General features: G+C 35.2%; 3 protein-coding genes and 1 pseudogene across 5 annotated transcripts; 1 reads left to right on the top strand and 3 right to left on the bottom strand.

Moving 5' to 3' along the window:
• Positions 1 to 284: 284 nt before the first annotated feature.
• LOC143590904 (uncharacterized) lies at positions 285 to 2,059 on the bottom strand. Of its 2 annotated transcripts, XM_077071253.1 has the most exons (4): positions 1,892 to 2,059; positions 1,604 to 1,734; positions 729 to 767; positions 285 to 647 (listed from the first exon to the last, which is right to left on the bottom strand). In XM_077071253.1, the coding sequence occupies exons 1-3, from the start codon at positions 2,044 to 2,046 to the stop codon at positions 760 to 762; spliced, it is 294 nt and encodes a 97-aa protein (XP_076927368.1). In that variant the 5' UTR covers positions 2,047 to 2,059; the 3' UTR covers positions 285 to 647; positions 729 to 759. The 2 variants fall into 2 exon arrangements, with proteins under 2 accessions (XP_076927368.1, XP_076927367.1); XM_077071252.1 differs by having other exon boundaries at positions 285 to 767.
• Positions 2,060 to 3,836: 1,777 nt separating this feature from the next.
• LOC143590893 (eukaryotic translation initiation factor 3 subunit D-like) lies at positions 3,837 to 5,732 on the top strand. Its single transcript, XM_077071244.1, has one exon. It carries the CDS (start codon positions 3,880 to 3,882, stop codon positions 5,563 to 5,565), a length of 1,686 nt encoding a protein of 561 aa, XP_076927359.1. The 5' UTR covers positions 3,837 to 3,879; the 3' UTR covers positions 5,566 to 5,732.
• A 591-nt stretch (positions 5,733 to 6,323) lies between these two features.
• LOC143590892 (serine/threonine/tyrosine-protein kinase HT1-like) lies at positions 6,324 to 8,056 on the bottom strand (annotated as a pseudogene). Its single transcript, XR_013145570.1, has 2 exons — positions 6,864 to 8,056; positions 6,324 to 6,648 (listed from the first exon to the last, which is right to left on the bottom strand). The product of XR_013145570.1 is annotated as a serine/threonine/tyrosine-protein kinase HT1-like (transcript).
• Positions 8,057 to 9,572: 1,516 nt separating this feature from the next.
• On the bottom strand, positions 9,573 to 15,865 carry LOC143590891 (transcription factor IIIB 60 kDa subunit-like). The gene is made up of 18 exons (XM_077071243.1): positions 15,751 to 15,865; positions 15,238 to 15,324; positions 15,074 to 15,155; positions 14,926 to 14,998; positions 14,762 to 14,835; positions 14,593 to 14,669; positions 14,356 to 14,412; positions 14,158 to 14,270; positions 13,978 to 14,060; positions 13,807 to 13,893; positions 13,497 to 13,577; positions 12,067 to 12,357; positions 11,409 to 11,478; positions 11,144 to 11,340; positions 10,316 to 10,441; positions 10,147 to 10,236; positions 10,012 to 10,065; positions 9,573 to 9,895 (listed from the first exon to the last, which is right to left on the bottom strand). Exons 2-18 carry the CDS (start codon positions 15,300 to 15,302, stop codon positions 9,671 to 9,673), a joined length of 1,845 nt encoding a protein of 614 aa, XP_076927358.1. The 5' UTR covers positions 15,303 to 15,324; positions 15,751 to 15,865; the 3' UTR covers positions 9,573 to 9,670.
• Between the last annotated feature and the right edge of the window lie 1,995 nt (positions 15,866 to 17,860).

The raw sequence follows: 17,860 nt of genomic DNA, 5'->3' as shown, positions 1-17,860 counted from the left end.
ATTTAGTTAAACATGCCAACAACCCATTTTCCAGACTGTTTATAACCCATTTACAACTTGACTACATTTTGTAAACTTGCTTGACTAATGGTGTTGGATGAATGGTTTACACATTTATGCCAACGGTTACACAATTTTAAGTGTCCAGATTAAGGTTAATGCATTTGACACACATAAATGAGTGATGTAATGACTCGTCAACTCGATCTGAATTGATCCCTAACGTGATTAGTTATACGGTAGAAAATACAGACGAATGGCTGATCAAATGAAAAGGGAATACCAAGAATTGTAGATGGAGATCATATGGCTCTAATCATGCTTCCATTTTTTCAAGTGACCATTGATATAACTTTTTAATCAAACTTCATAAATTAATTAAAAATAAACAAGCAAAAAAAGTATAACCCACAGTCCCACACTAACAAATTCCTCCTTTTTGACCCATTAAACACTCTCAGCTACATTAAACAAATTCACCTAGTAAACAGGTATGAGACCGATGATAAAATTCAAAGTTATTTATATTTACTTTTAGTCTTCAAGAACAACTAATAGAGATGAGTTTAAATTCTACAAAACCGGTAATTTAATGACCCAAAACACAAGGGCACGGTCTCTTCACATCACATGAAGTAATACAAAATCTTGAAAGAAAAAAGAAAACTATTGAATCAGCATCGAGTTTCGTAACCAGATTCAGAAATAAAAAAAAAGCAGGAAATTACCCTACATAAATCTCTCAGAACAATCCCAGCGTTAAGAATCTGCAAAGTCAATAACCAACTTAATGAGTTTCAGCACGATATATTGTATAGGAGATTCATCTTACTAAACCAGTTACATCAAAAAACGAAAAATAATAATATGTAACTTAATTAACCAACAAGGCCCTTAAATGTATAACCTTGATCAAATCAAGCATAAATTATCAGCCTCTCATAAACCCTGTTCATTGGGTTACTATATATTAATCCTAAAGCTAAGTTCGTGTAAGCCAAAGCCCCATAAGTTATGACCTAACAGTAACCATTTGCAACAACAAATAGACAGTTAACTTTCAATATATCTAGAAACCATAACAACATATTTGTGCAAAGGATGCAATAATACTTCACTTTTAACACGACAAAGCACATACTCGAGGTAATCTAGAGAAGTAAACTAAAGCACGGTTAGCTTCCCAAACCATCACATCGGTTTGTTGTGACAAAAAAAAAACATCACCCTTGAATGAAAAAAAACATTATATATAGAAGAGTAAGTAGCTTTGTGTGTGTTTTAAATTTCCATGAGTTACCAAAAAGTGTTCATTCTTACAAACTGTAGTTTTTATACTTGTAAAGAACACTGATTGGTTTGCAACAAAAAACCAGGTAACCGAGATTGGAATCAGTTGCATAAAACAAACAACGAAGCCATCGAAATGGCAGTTTTACTTGTATGCAATCTAATAGAATAATATGCATGATTTAAATTCTACCAAGAGTGTGTGTATGTATGTATGTATCTATGATATGACCCAAATCCAAACAATTATAAGAAATAAAAATGATCGAATTTAGCATTGAAGTTTAGAAAATATATATATATATATATATACCATCAATAAGCCAAGCACAAGTACAGGGAGCAGTAGAAGAAAGCATTGAAGTCATTAATGCAGAAGCAGTGGCTGTGTGAAATGGCAACAATGATTCCATAGCAAAACTACTCATCTCGACTACAGGTGACCTAATTCATTTTCATAATAAAAAGTTAGATGTTAACATTATAAAAGAAAATGATATTGTAACTTATATTAATATTCGGTGAACCAAATAATAATCAGGAGCTAATATGAATCATCAACCATATGTGAAAATTCTAAATTGCAAATATCAAGGATTACCTGAACATGCGATGAGATTGAGTGCGAATGGAGAAGGGAGAACGTGTGGCATTGGTGGAACCAGCATGTTTAATACTGCCGGAGGAGATTCTAGATGCTGATGCTCTGACGGTGGCGGAACGGAGAACGGACCTGGCTATCACGGCTGCCGCCATTAGATTCCGACGATGCCTCTATTGCAGGGTTTCGGAACCCTTCACACTTAAAACGGGATTGATTTTTCTTTTCCTTTTTTTATTATTATTATTATTATTATTATTATTTATTTACTTAAGATAAATTTTCAATTTACAAAAAAGAAAAAAAAAACTTTCAATAACCATCAAACGAAATATCACGAATACGAAACGTGTAAATGGTTGCTTACACCATTGTGATACCAATTGTCAAGTTGCTCGAGCGAAACTTTAAGATACGAAAATATGTTCCACTGATTCTTCTGTCTCACCACAAAGTAGACAAATGATCAATGGGACATTCATGTTTCTTTTAGCTAACGACATAAAGAATGATATTATTTCCATTTATGCCCTCCGTGATAGAATGTGAACCTTTTTGGAACCCAATTATTCCTAGAAAACACATAGCTATATCATATGTTTCTTCATTAAACAAACACCGTTGGCATGTCAAAAGAAGGTTTCTCAACTCTTCTATTTCAGCTAACGTGAATGGTGCTCGGTTCCATGCCCCTACAATCCACATGTTTCACCCCTATACATCACTAGTTGTTTTAATACCTTGCGCGTTTTCACACTCTTGAGTTGGGAGTTGGGACATAAGTGGGCAACATATGTAAAATCGGTCATCCTTGTTCCACCGTTTCGATCCAAAAGAGAGTGATCTTCCTATTCCTGACCACACTTTTAAATGACTTACTTATATCTACCTGCACTCTTCAGTTCCTCTTTTATACCAACACTTTGTTTCCACAAGTTTGGTGTCATAAAATCTTGCCATAATACTAGATCATGATGCTAATGAGTGGTTACTGGCCCAAACAGTCTTTCTTCAGAGCCTTTTTTTCTCTCATTTTGTAACACCTCGAATTTAGGCATCTCTATATTAAAAGTTTGTATAAATAAAGTGTAAGGCGTGTAGCACCTTATTATCAAACAAGCAATTTGTTAAACCTCGTGAAAACAATTCGTAGTTTTCTTTTAAAACCGTGTGTAGCGAAGTGCGCCGTAAATTCATGGTTATGTATTAAATGAAAAGAAAAACTTAAAATATAAGTAAATGTTTAATAAAATTGATAACACATTAACTATAATAAGAAAAATGAAATAATAGTAAAAAGTGATGCCACTGAGCTGGTGGTAAAATGGTAAGAGAGAGATTTGGTGTTTCATGTTTGACTCATGCCCCCAACATTTAGTTTCAGAGGTAGTAGGATGATGATGAGAGACTAGACGGGTATGTGGCTTTCACTAGTTGGATCATTGAACTAAACGAGCTTTGCATTTAAGCGAGTGTTAATGAGCGTTGGCTTTAGGTGAGAGTTTTTACCGAATCAAAAGACGATTATATCCCAATATGGTGAATTTAATCACTAGCTCATTCGAAAGATTCGTCGGCCGTTAAATGATGATGATAATAATAATAATAATAAGGGGCATTTACATATTTACCCTTCCTAACATCTTTAATTAAATATTTTCCCAAAACTAAAAAAATAATTACATATTTCTCCTTCCTAACACATATAAAAAAGGGAAATATGTAATTGATTTTCGGAGATGAGGATATATGTAATTAAGGGTATTTAGCAAAGGGAAATATGTAAAAATTCCTAATAATAATAATAATAAGTGATGGTAGAGAAGAGTAATAAGAAGCACAACAAAGGGCTAAAATTGTAACTTCCTTTCACAAAACACCATCATAATCTAGGGTTTCCAACGCCTCATATCCCCTCCACCATTCTCATTCTGATTCTCGTCTCCATCTCCACACCCACCGTCCCAAAACAATCACCAACAACCACCATGGTAGGCTTCGAAATCAACGATGTTCCGTTCAACCCCGACGGCTGGGGCCCACCCGACTCCACCGACTCCTCCAACGTCCCCTTCGCACCCTTCTCCCGGTCCGACAAACTCGGCCGCATCGCCGACTGGACCCGGTCCAACCCCAACACCCGCCCCAACAACCAACGTCCCACCGACTCCGCCTTCGACTTCACCACCGACGACTCCTTCGGTGGGCCCCTTAACCCCGACGACGACGCCACCTTCCGCCTCGTCGACGGCAAACCACCACCACGCCCTAAGTTCGGCCCTAAATGGCGGTTCCAAAACAACCGCAACCAGCTTCCACAACGCCGTGACGAAGAAGTCGAGGCGAAGAAACGCGAAGCTGAAAAACAACGTGCTCGCCGTGACCGGTTGTACCACGCGAACCGGTCTGGTGGTAATAATAACCCTAGGCGTGAAGCTGCTGTTTTTAAATCATCGGTGGATATTCAACCCGAGTGGAATATGCTTGATCAGATCCCTTTTTCCACATTTACCAAATTATCCTACAATGTCCCCGAACCCGAAGATTTACTCGTCTGCGGTTCCCTCGAACCGTATGACAAAACCTACGATCGCGTTACCCCAAAGAACGAGCGTCGTCTAGAGCGTTTTAAGAATAGGAACTTTTTTAAGGTTACTACTACTGATGATCCGATTATTCGTAGGTTAGCGAATGAGGATAAGGCGACTGTTTTCGCAACTGATTCGATTTTGTCGACGCTAATGTGCGCGCCTAGGTCGGTTTACTCGTGGGACATTGTGATTCAAAGGGTTGGGAATAAGTTGTTTTTCGATAAGCGGGATGGGTCGCAGCTTGATTTGTTGTCGGTTAATGAGACTTCGCAGGAGCCGTTGCCTGAGGCGAAGGACGATATTAACTCTGCGCATTCGTTGTCGGTTGAAGCGGCGTATATTAATCAAAACTTTTCGCAGCAGGTGTTGGTTAGAGATGGGAATAAGGTGAGTTTTGATGAGCCGAATCCGTTTGCGGGTGAGGGTGAGGAAGTGGCGTCGGTTGGGTATCGTTACAGGCGGTGGAAGCTTGATAATGATACGAATTTGGTGGTGAGGTGTGAGGTTCAGAGTTATATGGATATTAATAATCAGAAGTCGTTTTTGACGTTGAATGCTTTGAATGAGTTTGACCCGAAGTACTCGGGTGTTGACTGGAGGAGGAAGTTGGATACTCAAAGGGGTGCGGTTTTGGCAACCGAGTTGAAGAACAATGCTAACAAGATAGCTAAGTGGACTGCGCAGGCGATTTTAGCTAGTGCTGATATGATGAAACTGGGGTATGTGACACGGGTTCATCCTCGTGATCATTTTAATCATGTTATACTGGCGGTTGTTGGGTATAAGCCGAGGGAGTTTGCGGGGCAGATTAATTTGAATACCGCGAATATGTGGGGGATTGTGAAGTCGATTGTGGATTTGTGTATGAAGTTGAATGAAGGGAAGTATGTGTTGGTTAAGGATCCGCAGAAGCCGCAAGTGAGGATTTATGAGGTTCCGGTTGATGCGTTTGAGAATGATTATGTTGAAGAGCCGTTGCCTGAGGATGAACAGGTGCAGCCGCCTGTGGAGAATGGTGATCGGGTGGATGAAAACGGAGCGAAAGATGATGCGGAAGCTAAGGAAGTTAAAGCTGAAGCTTGAAAGGTATTACTTTTTTATGTTACTTGTTTTGGTACTGAAGTTGAGTTAGTTTCTTTTGTTATTTGTTTTTGAAGACCTATGAGATATTTTGTTTTTGATATGTAAGGGGATGGATGCGTTATACTTAATTACTTGCTGTTTGTTTATGGTTGTTTTTTTTCTATATAGTTTAATTAATCTATTTGCATTCGCAAGTGAAAGAATGTTAAAAGTTCTGAATCCGACTCACTCAGTTTTTATTAAACTGAATTAAAACCGAACATTTAATCACATGTAATTTATATGATGTGTGTGTCGGTTTGGGGCTTGAGCTAAACCAAAACCGAAATTATGTTTTTTTTGTTGGTGTAGAAAGTTGATAGGTTTGTTTGTTTTCGGTTTATATTTAGGGTTCAAATGTTTGGGTCTAAAGAAAATTGGTTAGGTTTGTGTTTTAAAACTCTTGCTGTAATAAAATTGGCGCGTTAGGTTCTGAAAAGGGTCAATATGGTTCGGTTTCGTGGCAAGGAACCAAACCGAACAGTAGTTTTTGGTTACAAAACATAAAACTGACCTGTAGTTTGAGTTGGGCATTTTGGTTTGAAATCTTATTTCTTTCTTGTTTATTCGGTTTCAGTCTGGTTAATGGTTTCAAATCTTCCATCTTATTTACACACATGAATCAACATACATGATGGTTTATTTACACACATGAATCAGCATACATGTGCCTTTATATACAAAATCTAACATTTACAGTAACAAAAGTTGTATATACAAATCATGAACTAATAAACAAAAAAAAAGCTCCATTCTCCGAATAAAAAATATAGGAGAAACAAGAAGCTAGCTTCATGAGAACCTCGGTTTAGGTGTTGGCGCGTTTATGTGTTGACGATGAATCTTTCTTTGATCTAAATTAGTCGGGTGTGGGTATCGGAAGAGATTTAAGTTTCCTTGTTGAGCAAGTAGCCTTTCAAACTCTTCTAAAACCTTCACAACCTTCATGAATTCAGGCCTCTTGCGTGGGTCCGTAGACCAACATAGCTCGATTAACGTTTTCATTGCCGGAGGACAGTCAGGAGGAATCGTCGGTCTTAGACTCTACACGAATCCAAAATACAAAATGTGTCAAGATCTATATGCGCAAAACTTGTATCTCCCTCAATGCTAGTTTGTGTTCCCTTTGGCTTTAAAACTTTTTTTTAAAAGGTAATACCAAAGTAATGCTCTTGAATAAAAAAAACCAGTTCAAACCGGTTTTTTTTTTTCGTTTTTTGAAACCATAGTTAGCGGTTTGCACCGAAATAATGTCAAACCTTATGCATGACAGCAAAAGCAGCTTGAATGGAGGTCATATCCTTATAAGGTAAAGCCCCAGCCACCATCTCCCATAGAATGAGTCCGAAGCCATAGACATCGACCTTGCGGTCATACGGCTTCTTCTTAATCATCTCAGGCGCCATCCAGCGATAAGTTCCAGGATCATCCAAAACAACATCACAACACCCCTCCTCACAACTTACACCGAAATCAGCAATTTTAAGATGGAAATCCTGGGTTAATAGTATGTTTTCCGGCTTTAGATCCCTGTGAATAATACCTTGTGAGTGAACATACTCCATTCCGCGAGCAATGTCTAAAGCCATCTTAATCATTTCCAAAGAAAGAATCCCTTTCTCTTGTACTACATTATTATTATTATTATTATTGTCCTCAAGTTTATGCAGATACGCCCTCAAAGAACCCTTTGATAGATATTCAGTGATAACACAAAACACACGTGGTTGTCTACCCGCAGCTATAAACTATCATTAACAACAAAAACATATGAAATTCGGGTTATTTGATGTGAAACTTGGTCACAAATTACATACCTTAATGACATTTTGGTGGTGGAGACAAGATAAAAGAGCGACTTCCCGAACATACTGGTTTTCTATCCGGTTTCCTAGCTCTTTATTCTCGTCTTCATCTCGTACTCTAAGTAACTTAACTGCGACGGTTTCATCCTTGTACATTCCATGGTAAAGCTGACTGTGGGCCCCATGAGCGAATCTAGATCCGAGAAAAAGTTTTGAAAGATCAACGACTTGATCTTGATCTGTGTCTCCAGATGAATGTTTGCTTCTAACACGTTCTAATAACTTGGACCACGAAGGTAACCTTTTCTTAATCTTTTTGTCATGAAACTTTGTCGAGTTGAAACGTGTAGGAGGAGCACATATTGAAGGAGACCTGAAATCAAGCATTGATTTTCTACGTACCAACGGTTTTCCGTTATGTTCTTGTTCACTTACTACTCTTTGAGGTTGTGGAGTTGAGAACCGTTTTGTCTTGTGTTTTTTTACCTTGAAGTTACTAAGAACATTTGAAGTCTTTGGAGGTGGGGGTAGATCACTATGTTTGTTTGGATAAGGTTTTGTCTCAAAAACATCATTTACAAGTTGTTGGTCGGTATGATCTTCTGAAGATCTAGGTTGCATCCCTGCAATTCGATGTCAATCTATGATTAATACAACACGAAATGCCATGTGAAAAATATGCGAAGTAAATTGCACATTTGATTAATTGAGCATAAACTTAAGAACCATGTCGCATTAAATAATATTATACCGGTCAACTTGTGAATGATGATTTGTCTCAAAAGTATCATTTACAAGTTGGTATGTATAATCTTTTGAAGATTTAGGTTGCATCCATACAATTCGATGTCAATTAATGAAAATAAACGAAATGTCATGTAAAAAATGCGTAGTTGGTTGAACATTTGATCAATTGAGCATAAACTTAGGCAATATGTCTCGTTAAATCAAATTATTATTTTATAATTCTATAGAATACAGGATCGAATTCTCTCCAAATCTTTCAGTTATAAAAGATGAAACTTTCTTCCATCAAAGCCTGGAAAATTCAATGAAGTTCAATCAATCATAAAGCAAGAGACTAGTTAGCCATTTTAAAAAAAATAGAACACAAATGGATAAAAAATAAGCCATACAAGACGAACAATCGGTTGGGTAACTGGTCAAAAAAGGTTCAAGTCGAACAACTAGGTTCTCAACCTCTCATGATATTATCAGTGTAATCAAATCCGTACAAATAATATTAAAATTTTAACATAAAGAGAAATTAAGAACTTACAAAAGTCGATTTCCTCTTGAGAACTTGTAACCAATCAATTATTAATTTTTCTTTTGTGGATTGTTAAAATAAAATAACAATTCCCAATATTCATCTCAACCTCTCTTCTCATTTGAGAGAAAATAGAGGATGAGGACAGAAAAAAACTTCAATAATGCAAGCAAATTCTTGTTGTTATATCAAAATTGTTTATAAAATTATATGAAAACTAAAACAATCCACAATAAAATTTCAAAGGAAATCTCTTGTGTAGATGATGATTTGAATGTTATGATGAAAGGGTTCTTGTTTGAGGGCAAAAAGAAATAAACAACCAACACGAATATATATACTATAGCTATTTTTATACAATTAATGTGTTGTCAATTGTCCATTAAAATATCTATGGATGAAAGCTAATTGGGTAAATTGTAACCAATAACTAACATGAATCTTATCCACATGTGGAGAAGCTTCTATTTTAAGAATAAAAGCTAAAGGAAATTGTTCTAGAAAATACAATTAATATAAAATATAAAATAATCTTAATAAAAACCTCTGTTAATTTTTTTAATGCCATTAGTTTAGCTGACCGGTCTTTAAAAAGAAGCTCCTACATCAACTCCCCTTAGCCGATTGCTTTCGCTAGTAAGTGGCATACACTTGTGAGAGTCACACCTAGGACCACCACGTAAAAAAAAACTTTATTAAAACACTCTTAACCGCCAGAGCTAGCTCGTGATAGTCGTAATCTCTCATCTTCAGGCCTACAGAAACCTTCAATCCCTCAGGTAACTATTTTTTAGGTATAGTTTTTTCAAAAGATAATAAGATAACTAATTTGCAGTTTGATTACTAAAATAATAACACCACTCATAAATGGATAACTAATTTACAATTAGGTTACTAATGCTTTTCATTACCATATATTTAGCATCTAACCAAAACCAAATGTCTCCAATAAAACAGTTTCATAAATTCAAAATCTATAATGCTGTTGTGATCAAAATCCTTCATAACCATCATCACCATAATCATCATCACCATAACCTCCATTCATTTGTTGTTCATTATCATAGTTCCACTCAGCATCATCATTATTATTATAATTATAATCACCATCATCATCATCATCATTATTATTATCATCATCATCATCATCATCATCATCATCATCATCATCATCATCCCCCTTCTTGTTGCTGCCATCATCCACACGATTCGGCTCCTAGAACAAAAAGTAATTTTTATATTAAACTACCATCAAACTATCATTTTTACAAAAATCAGATAAATCAATTTTCTAAGAGAATTAAGAAACCAAGATAACATCATAACACTTACCTCATCACCAAAGATACTATTCAATGCTTCGTGATTGATTTTATTACTCAATTTCTGAAGAAAAAGAAAATAGCCAGTTAAGAAGAAACAACCTTTTAATTAATTGGTCAAAGTCAAAGTCAAAGTCAAGCTTACCTTCTTGGTGAAGTGTTGACTAGCAGCTTCTGCAGCAGTTTGTGCAGGCTTGGCATTCTTAGCCTCCAATTCTCTCTTTCTTTTATTGCTCTAATTTCACATCATACAATGCAATTATAAACTTATTTTCCAAAATTAAAATTATTAATAAGAATATTGAAACGCGTACCTTTCTTCTGTTTGCAACTTCTTGAGCAGCTGCAGCTGCAATCGCCTGTGCTTCACGTATTTCCTCTGAAGTCCCTGTAAAACGCTTAAGCTCAGCGGCTTCAGCAGCTTGCTTAATAGCTTGTTCCTGGAAAACCGCGCCGAAGTTTTACTACTAGATAAATTTAGTAATTACCAAACTTTATGAGTTAAATAGCTTTTTAAGGTAATTATTTAGACATTAACCGTTAGAGATAAAGGAAAGAATTAATTGCATACATACTCTTACAAACTTGAAAATTTTCATATACGACCCAACCAAAACTAAAATACCATATATACCAAAATTTAGTAAATTTACTTGATGGCCATTCTACCCTTTCCATTATATTTGTTTAAACCCTAATTTTCATTTGAATTTTGATCGATACCGCGCGATAAGCAAATGAACCAAACCATCGTCTCTCCTCTTTTGTTCTCTCGACGGCAGATAATCGAACATTCAAATTTTTATGTTTGAATCAGATAATAAAAACCGGGTATAATTGCATGATAAATAAACGATAGGCTATATAATATTTTGAGAAAACTATTGTTTATAGGTAAAAAATGGTTGAGCTAACAAATGGGTAACTACAAAATTCTGAAGTTATGATGGGCATAAATGAAATTTGAAGTTCTAACAATAAAGGATAAAATGGTCATTTATTAGATTATTTTCAATGAATTGGGTATTTGGGTATATTTAATATTTTCACCACTTCATATGGGTATATATGATATTTTCCAAGTTCAAAGGGGTATATATGAAATTGCGCATAAAGGAAAACTAATGAAGTTAGTTAATGACCTGCATATACTCTTTGTTCCCCTCAAGGTTTTCCCATATTGTCTTCTTCAAACGACTCTCTTCCTCGTCAAGAAGGTAACTAATGACTTCAAAATCATCAATATCGTCAAGGGTATGAGTTTCATCAACCGAAGCTGCCTTTGAGTTTTCAAAATCATCAGCATCACAAGTTTTGTCGGGGTTTTCAGAGTTGGGAGCTGATAATATTTCGTTAGTAAAGTAGAACAAATGGTAAGAATGTGAATATAATTAAAATACAACTTACCAACATGTTCAGCTTCTGTTGAAGAGCCTTTATTGATATTATCCATTTCTTTCGTGTTATTTTGGGCTCCCTACATTTGTGAATAAGTCAAGTACTTGATAGACACTAAGTTATGACAGTAAAAACTATATTATTTAAAAAACTAATATTTGAACAAAATGGTTTTTTCAGATTTAATTCTTTGGAAATACACTAGCTTGTAACCGTAACCAGTAAAAGATGGCTGTGTGTCAACTGTGTCTCATTCGAGTCAATAATAACTTTTTTTATTAGCTTTTTTAGAGCATTTATCGTTATTTATAAATATAACATTTTTGAGTAAACATTGAACGTTTTCAAACATAAACTAAACGATTTTTAGTATACAGAACTACGACTAAAAGATTTTTCTTTACTACAAATACATTTTCAAAAATGATAAATTATAATATTAATAAAAATGTTTTTACTGAAAACGTATAAATAATGATAAATGTTATACAAAAAAACTAATTTAGAATACAAAGACCATATTTTAATGACTTAACAGGGACAAAAAGGAACAAGTTTAAAAATAACCCATTACTGAATAGACCCGTTCAATAGTAAACGCGTCAAAACAGCCAGCTCTACCTCTGGTTACCATGAAACCGAAAACTATAGTCACGAATATCCATACATTTTCATAATGATCTTTGTTTTGGGGTGTTGGCGCGGTCAACCTTTTCACCGATTCCTTAGAAAATCTTTCAATTTCAGCACGTTGAAATGCTGGCGGTTCGGACCCATAAAGTCCCCCACAAAATTCCATATAACATTCCTTGCAAAGCCCAAAACCAGAAAAAGGCAAACTGGTTTTGTGTTGGCAGACCACTTCTGTTATTCCAGGCATCTTTAAATCATTGGCAATTTGTTTACACGACCGCGTTTCATTCTCGTAATCCAAGGCATTCTGAGTGAACTCTTCAATCTACAGATTCAAAATCACATAAGTGGTATTAATTATTAAAACACTAGTTCATATTACTTACTATTACTATTTATATAAATGGTAATATGTATGTACAACTAGGGGTGCAAACGAGTAGAGCCACTCACGACCTCCTCGAGCTCGGATCGATAAAGCTCAAAGCAAGCCAAGACTTAACCGAGCACGAGCCTCACATGAGCCTCAAATAAAGCTCATTTAGTTATCAGGCCCAAGTTTGAGCGTTGTATGCGAAGATCGTTTAGGCTCGTTGAGCCTTAAAGGGCCTTGTGTTGAAGTTTTAACTACTTCGGGCTTTAATTTATTAATTTCACACTGCATAGCCAAGCTCAGGCTCGTTTACAATTTTTCTCAAAATATATATAAAATAATTAAAAATATATATATAAATTAGTAAATAATAAAGAACCGAGCTTAAGTTTGAGAAAACGACTCACAAACCGAGCTCAAACTTTAGAAAAAGAACACGAAACGAGCCAATGCTTGAGCTCAAGTTTTCATAAATCTAAACAAGCCGAGCTTGAGCCTGATCGAGTTTGGACTCGGCTCGTTTACAGCCCTAGCACCACAGTGCAAAATGGCAGTAATGTTTTCAACAAGCAGTAATGTTTTTTGGTTTGGGTTTGGTTTTTTCGATTTGGGCTTGAAGTATTTGAGCCAATTATATTGGCCCAAGCAATGAAATTGGGCCTAAATATTTTTGTTCATTAGTGATTAACTGATTATTATACATTTTGGTAAAATATTTGGGTTATGATATTTATTAAATTCTTATAAATTACGTCACATTTGAAATTAAAAGTAAACATCCATAATTTGGTTCAGTTTTTTGGGTTTTAGCTACATGCAAAACCAAAAGTCCAAAACCAAAATGAATTCAGTTTTACAGAAACATTAAACCAAACCATCAGGTTTTTGTTTGGGTTCGGTTTTTTCAGTTTTAGTACATGCAAAACCGAAACCAAACTAAAAAAATTTCATGAAAACATAAAAGAAAAGTTTTTTTTTTTGTTTGGTTCAGTTTTTCCAGTTACGGATTGGTTTTCTGGATTTCATGCACACCCCTAACAAGTAGCTTCACAAAACTTATAAAATATAGCAGATATAAATACAGAACTTACTGTTAAACTCCCAGCTTCTGTGTTTTCAAACTCAATCAATCGCTTTGTCAATGTTGCTTCACATATGTGTACAGCTTTAACCTGACAATAATATTGTAAAAAAAAATAAACTTGAGATAATTAAAAGAATGCTAATTTTATCAAATAAAATTAACATGTCAAAAGGTAGATAGTAAAAGCAACTATGAATATATATATGATCTTAGGGTTTGGTTAAATAAATGTTTTTGGACATAAAAAAAACCTGTTAAATGAATAAGAATAACCATTCATATTTGAATAACTAATTAAGTTTTTGAAATATACTCACAACATCTGATTTTGTGAAATTATATCCATGTAACACAGAAGAAACATATATAGCTGCAGCACATATACCACTCGGTTTCCTTCCCGTCTGTAAATAAATCAAGAAAAAAAGTTACTATAGAAACTCACAAAAAGAGAATAATTATAAATTATGAGTCATAACGAGTCAAACCTGAATCCAGTCTCTTTTCATGCTAACTGCAAGTTGCAATGCAGTCTTACTAAGTTTAGTATTATTACCACCTTTCAGTAGCCCTAAAACACAAAAACAATAAGGTATCAACCACACAAACAAATAATAAACAAAAAAAAAGATTAATATTCAGATAAATAAACAATAAACGGCTCTTACCACTTGTATATTTATGCATAAAGAGACTAGGATCAGTCGGTTTCTGTATAAATTCATGATCTTGGAGGCTCAACAGCTTGCAAAGCTGTAAATACACAGTGCCCAACTCGTAGCTAAAGACATAAATTACCACATCAGAATAATATTAAACCATTTTCAGAAAATATTTAAAAATTAAGGAAGGTGATGATGGCTTACACACTAACACCCAATTCACTGGAAAATTCTATAAGCAGAAACGGCTTCTCCTTTTCCCTGTATAACACAAAACAGAAACCATTAAAAAAGATATTTAATATTATGAAATAAATAAAATGATTATTAGAACTTTGTTGATTTGTAAGATAAATTTAGAGAAGTCAAAAAAGGGAAAAAGGGTCATTCAACCCTAAAAATCTCTAAATGCTTTTGAAACATGATATTGGGACCACTTACCGGCAAGCGACATAAACACAAGCAGCTGCAACTTGGTTTGTTCTACGTCCTCTTGTAAACCCACGCTCAACCGCCGTCTACAGCTATAAACAAATTAAAAACTACTACAATCTAAATAAACATATAGCATATGTAAGTCAATAATATAAAGAAAAAAAAACAAACAAACCTGATAATATCTAGTAGCATGTTCAACATCACTGATCCCATAGTTACTTATCAGGTCATAAATTACAACATTCCCTGCAATACAAGATAAAATTGTTGTACACAGCAGTATATACAACGACAACGACAACGACAACGACAACGACAAACAAAAACACAATGTACCTTTATTTAAGGTCCTTTCGAGTGACTCGGTAGAAGCCTGTGCTGATCTAACAATGTTGCCTGAAGCACGAGCCTGCAATTATATAGTCAATAGATATACCACCAAAATAATAAAAAAAACAAAAAGTATGTTCTGAAAACCACCGACATTTCCAGCTGAATCTTTAACAAATTCGGTATCTTCAGTGAAAACATCTTGAGTTATTACTTTTCCACACTCAACACAGCATCTGATGAAATAAAAGTAAAAGCAATTCATTCATCAGTTGAAATGAAAAATATAATACGAATTACTGGGAATGGAATACTTACACGCTTCCGGTTTGAGGATCAAAATGTGTCTGACTACGTCGGCCACAATGAATGCAAAGAATCATCTCTTTGTCCTGGAAGAATTATCTATTATCACAAAGCTTCAGTAAATACATCCAGACGGATTATTACATACATACATAATTGAACCCTAAACAATTCCTAACTAATAGAGGACTTGTACAATACTAAATCGCCATTGGATGACGACGTGGCGTTGAGCAATTGAACCAACCGATTTACGTTTCTACCCGTGAATTGAATTTTAATAGAGTCATTATCATACGGCGGCAAGTTTAATAAATTTATTATAGGTGAAGCTAACTTTGAAGTTTAGACATGTTTAGCTTGGTAATAGTGGTCAAATCAGAAGGAATATAGTATGTATAGTTTTGGGGAGCTAAATCCAAGTAAAAAGCAGGGCATATATAATAATAATAATAATAATAATAATAATAATAATAATAATAATAATTTTGTTGGTAGTCTGAAACGAAGGAAGTAAGGTTATACCTGAGAGGAGTCGCACCGGTGATGATGATGATTGAGTACGGCAGCTCCGGTGGCGCCCCGCCGTATGAATTAGGTTACTCTTCCTTCTTCTCAATAAAAAAAAAACAAAGAAAAAGAAAGAAAACTATAACCTTATATATTTCTTAATTTATTTTATATATTTGGGCCCGCCAAGTTATAATTTATAACTACTTATTCAGCCTGTTTTCCTGAGTTGTGTTCAACTCATTGGTAACTATTTCTTCTTCTTCTTATTATTATTATTTATTTATTTTTTTTTGGTTTTTAAGGGTGATAGGTAGGGTTGTTCAAAAAGCTCACAGCTCGAAGCTCGTTTGAAAAAAGCTCGGAGAAAGCTTGCTCGAAATCGGCCCGATTGTAAACGAGCCGAGCCAAGCTCGACTCGATTTCTAAACGAGTCGAGCCTGAGCTAGCCCCGGCTCGACTCGAGCTCGCTCGATAGGCTCGCTCAATTGGCTTGAACTATTTTATTTTAATTAATTATATATATTTATATACATACATGCATATAATTATCGAGCCCAATTATTTTAACACATGAGATTTCCTTTAATCCAGCTCAATTTCATTTCTCACTCCATAGTCCATATTATGGGACTTCGTAGTTCACACATTCAATAATCAGTATACGTTCCATTTTCCACTCTAACCCTAGCCACTCATATTCACCTTCGCCGCCAGCCGCCACTCATACTCACTTTCGCCATCAGCCGCCGTTCATAGATAATACTTCTCTGCTTAATTTTGTATTTGGTTTGGTTTAGACTTTTTGAACATATTTTGTTTTCGATGGCGTTATTAGACATATTTATTTAGTTTGTATTTGGTTGATGTTGATCTCAACGTCATATTTATTTAGTTTAAGTTGATGTTGCATATAATTGTTATTATTACTGGTAAACTCGAGCCAAATCGAGCCGGGCCGAGCTGGAGCTCAAATTTTTAGCTCGATTAAGAGCTCGAGCTCGAGCCGAGCCAGCTCGATTGAATATCAAGCCGAGCTTGAGCTTGCCTTGGCTCGGGCTCAGTTCGGCTTGTGAACATGCCTAGTGATAGGGGTGGAGCTCGGTTTCAATTGGGTAGTCCTCGCCACATATCGGTTGCCACTCGGCAATGGATCCTATTCAAACGGTTTTATTAATCGGCTTATACAAGAGGGTAAGGGAGCCCAGAGTGGGGGTGGGAGCTCCTCAATCGTTAATCTAATGAAATAGATTCATTAAAGCCAACTAAACGAATTTTGTTTTAGATACCTATTCCACTCCAATCGGTAAGAGAAAGAGATGGGAGGAGAGAGAGAGAGAGGGAGGGAGGGAGGGAGAAGGGGGAGGGGGCGAGATAGATAGAGAGGGGGAGAGAGAGATGGAGCAAACTTTTTCAACTAATCACGTTCTTTTTTTATTTTATTTTTAATTTTTTTTCCTTCCACCATTCTATTTTACACCCCTAAATCACTATAAATCTTCATATGCATTATTTACTTTTAAAATTACACTTTCTCATTAGTTGATTATTCTTCATAACTCTCCATAAATCACTATCCACCCTTAATATCCTTAGCTAAATCATCTTAAAGCCAATGCTCTAAAGCAAACACGAGATTTTTTTTAACTAAGAATAGAGTAAATACAATGTAGAAGAGAATGGTTATTCCACCATCATTTAAAGAGAGAGAGAGAGAGAGATGCTAATGGTTCTAGATGGATTATGCTCTTAGTCCACTTTGGTATTTATATCAGTTCACGCTTTATTAAGCTTATCCTAGACGAACCTGTGTTCCTTATTTAAGTCATTCGTCTTCCGTTTTCCTACTATAGGGCCTTGTTCAACTTATTATACACAAATTGGTAGGGGTGAGCAATACTGAACCGTTAACCGAAACTAACGAAATCTAACTGAAATTAATCAAAAATCGATTAATTGAAAACCGAACTAACCGAAAGTCGGCTGCGGTTTTCTTTTTCTTTATTGTGTGTGTGCACACGAAGTTAACTGAATCAATCGAACATTCATATTTACATATACTTATAGTTTTATACCTAATGTTTTATGCCTCTATTTCAAATATTTCTAAGCAAAAAATTACCAA

Source organism: Bidens hawaiensis, unplaced genomic scaffold (genome assembly GCF_021521415.1).
Source record: "Bidens hawaiensis isolate Kalapana, Puna unplaced genomic scaffold, B.hawaiensis_p1.1 tig00039045_1, whole genome shotgun sequence".
NCBI classification, from domain to species: Eukaryota; Viridiplantae; Streptophyta; class Magnoliopsida; order Asterales; family Asteraceae; genus Bidens; species Bidens hawaiensis.
The sequence above is the reverse complement of the archived record's forward strand: the minus strand, read 5'-3'. Positions and strand labels throughout refer to the sequence as shown.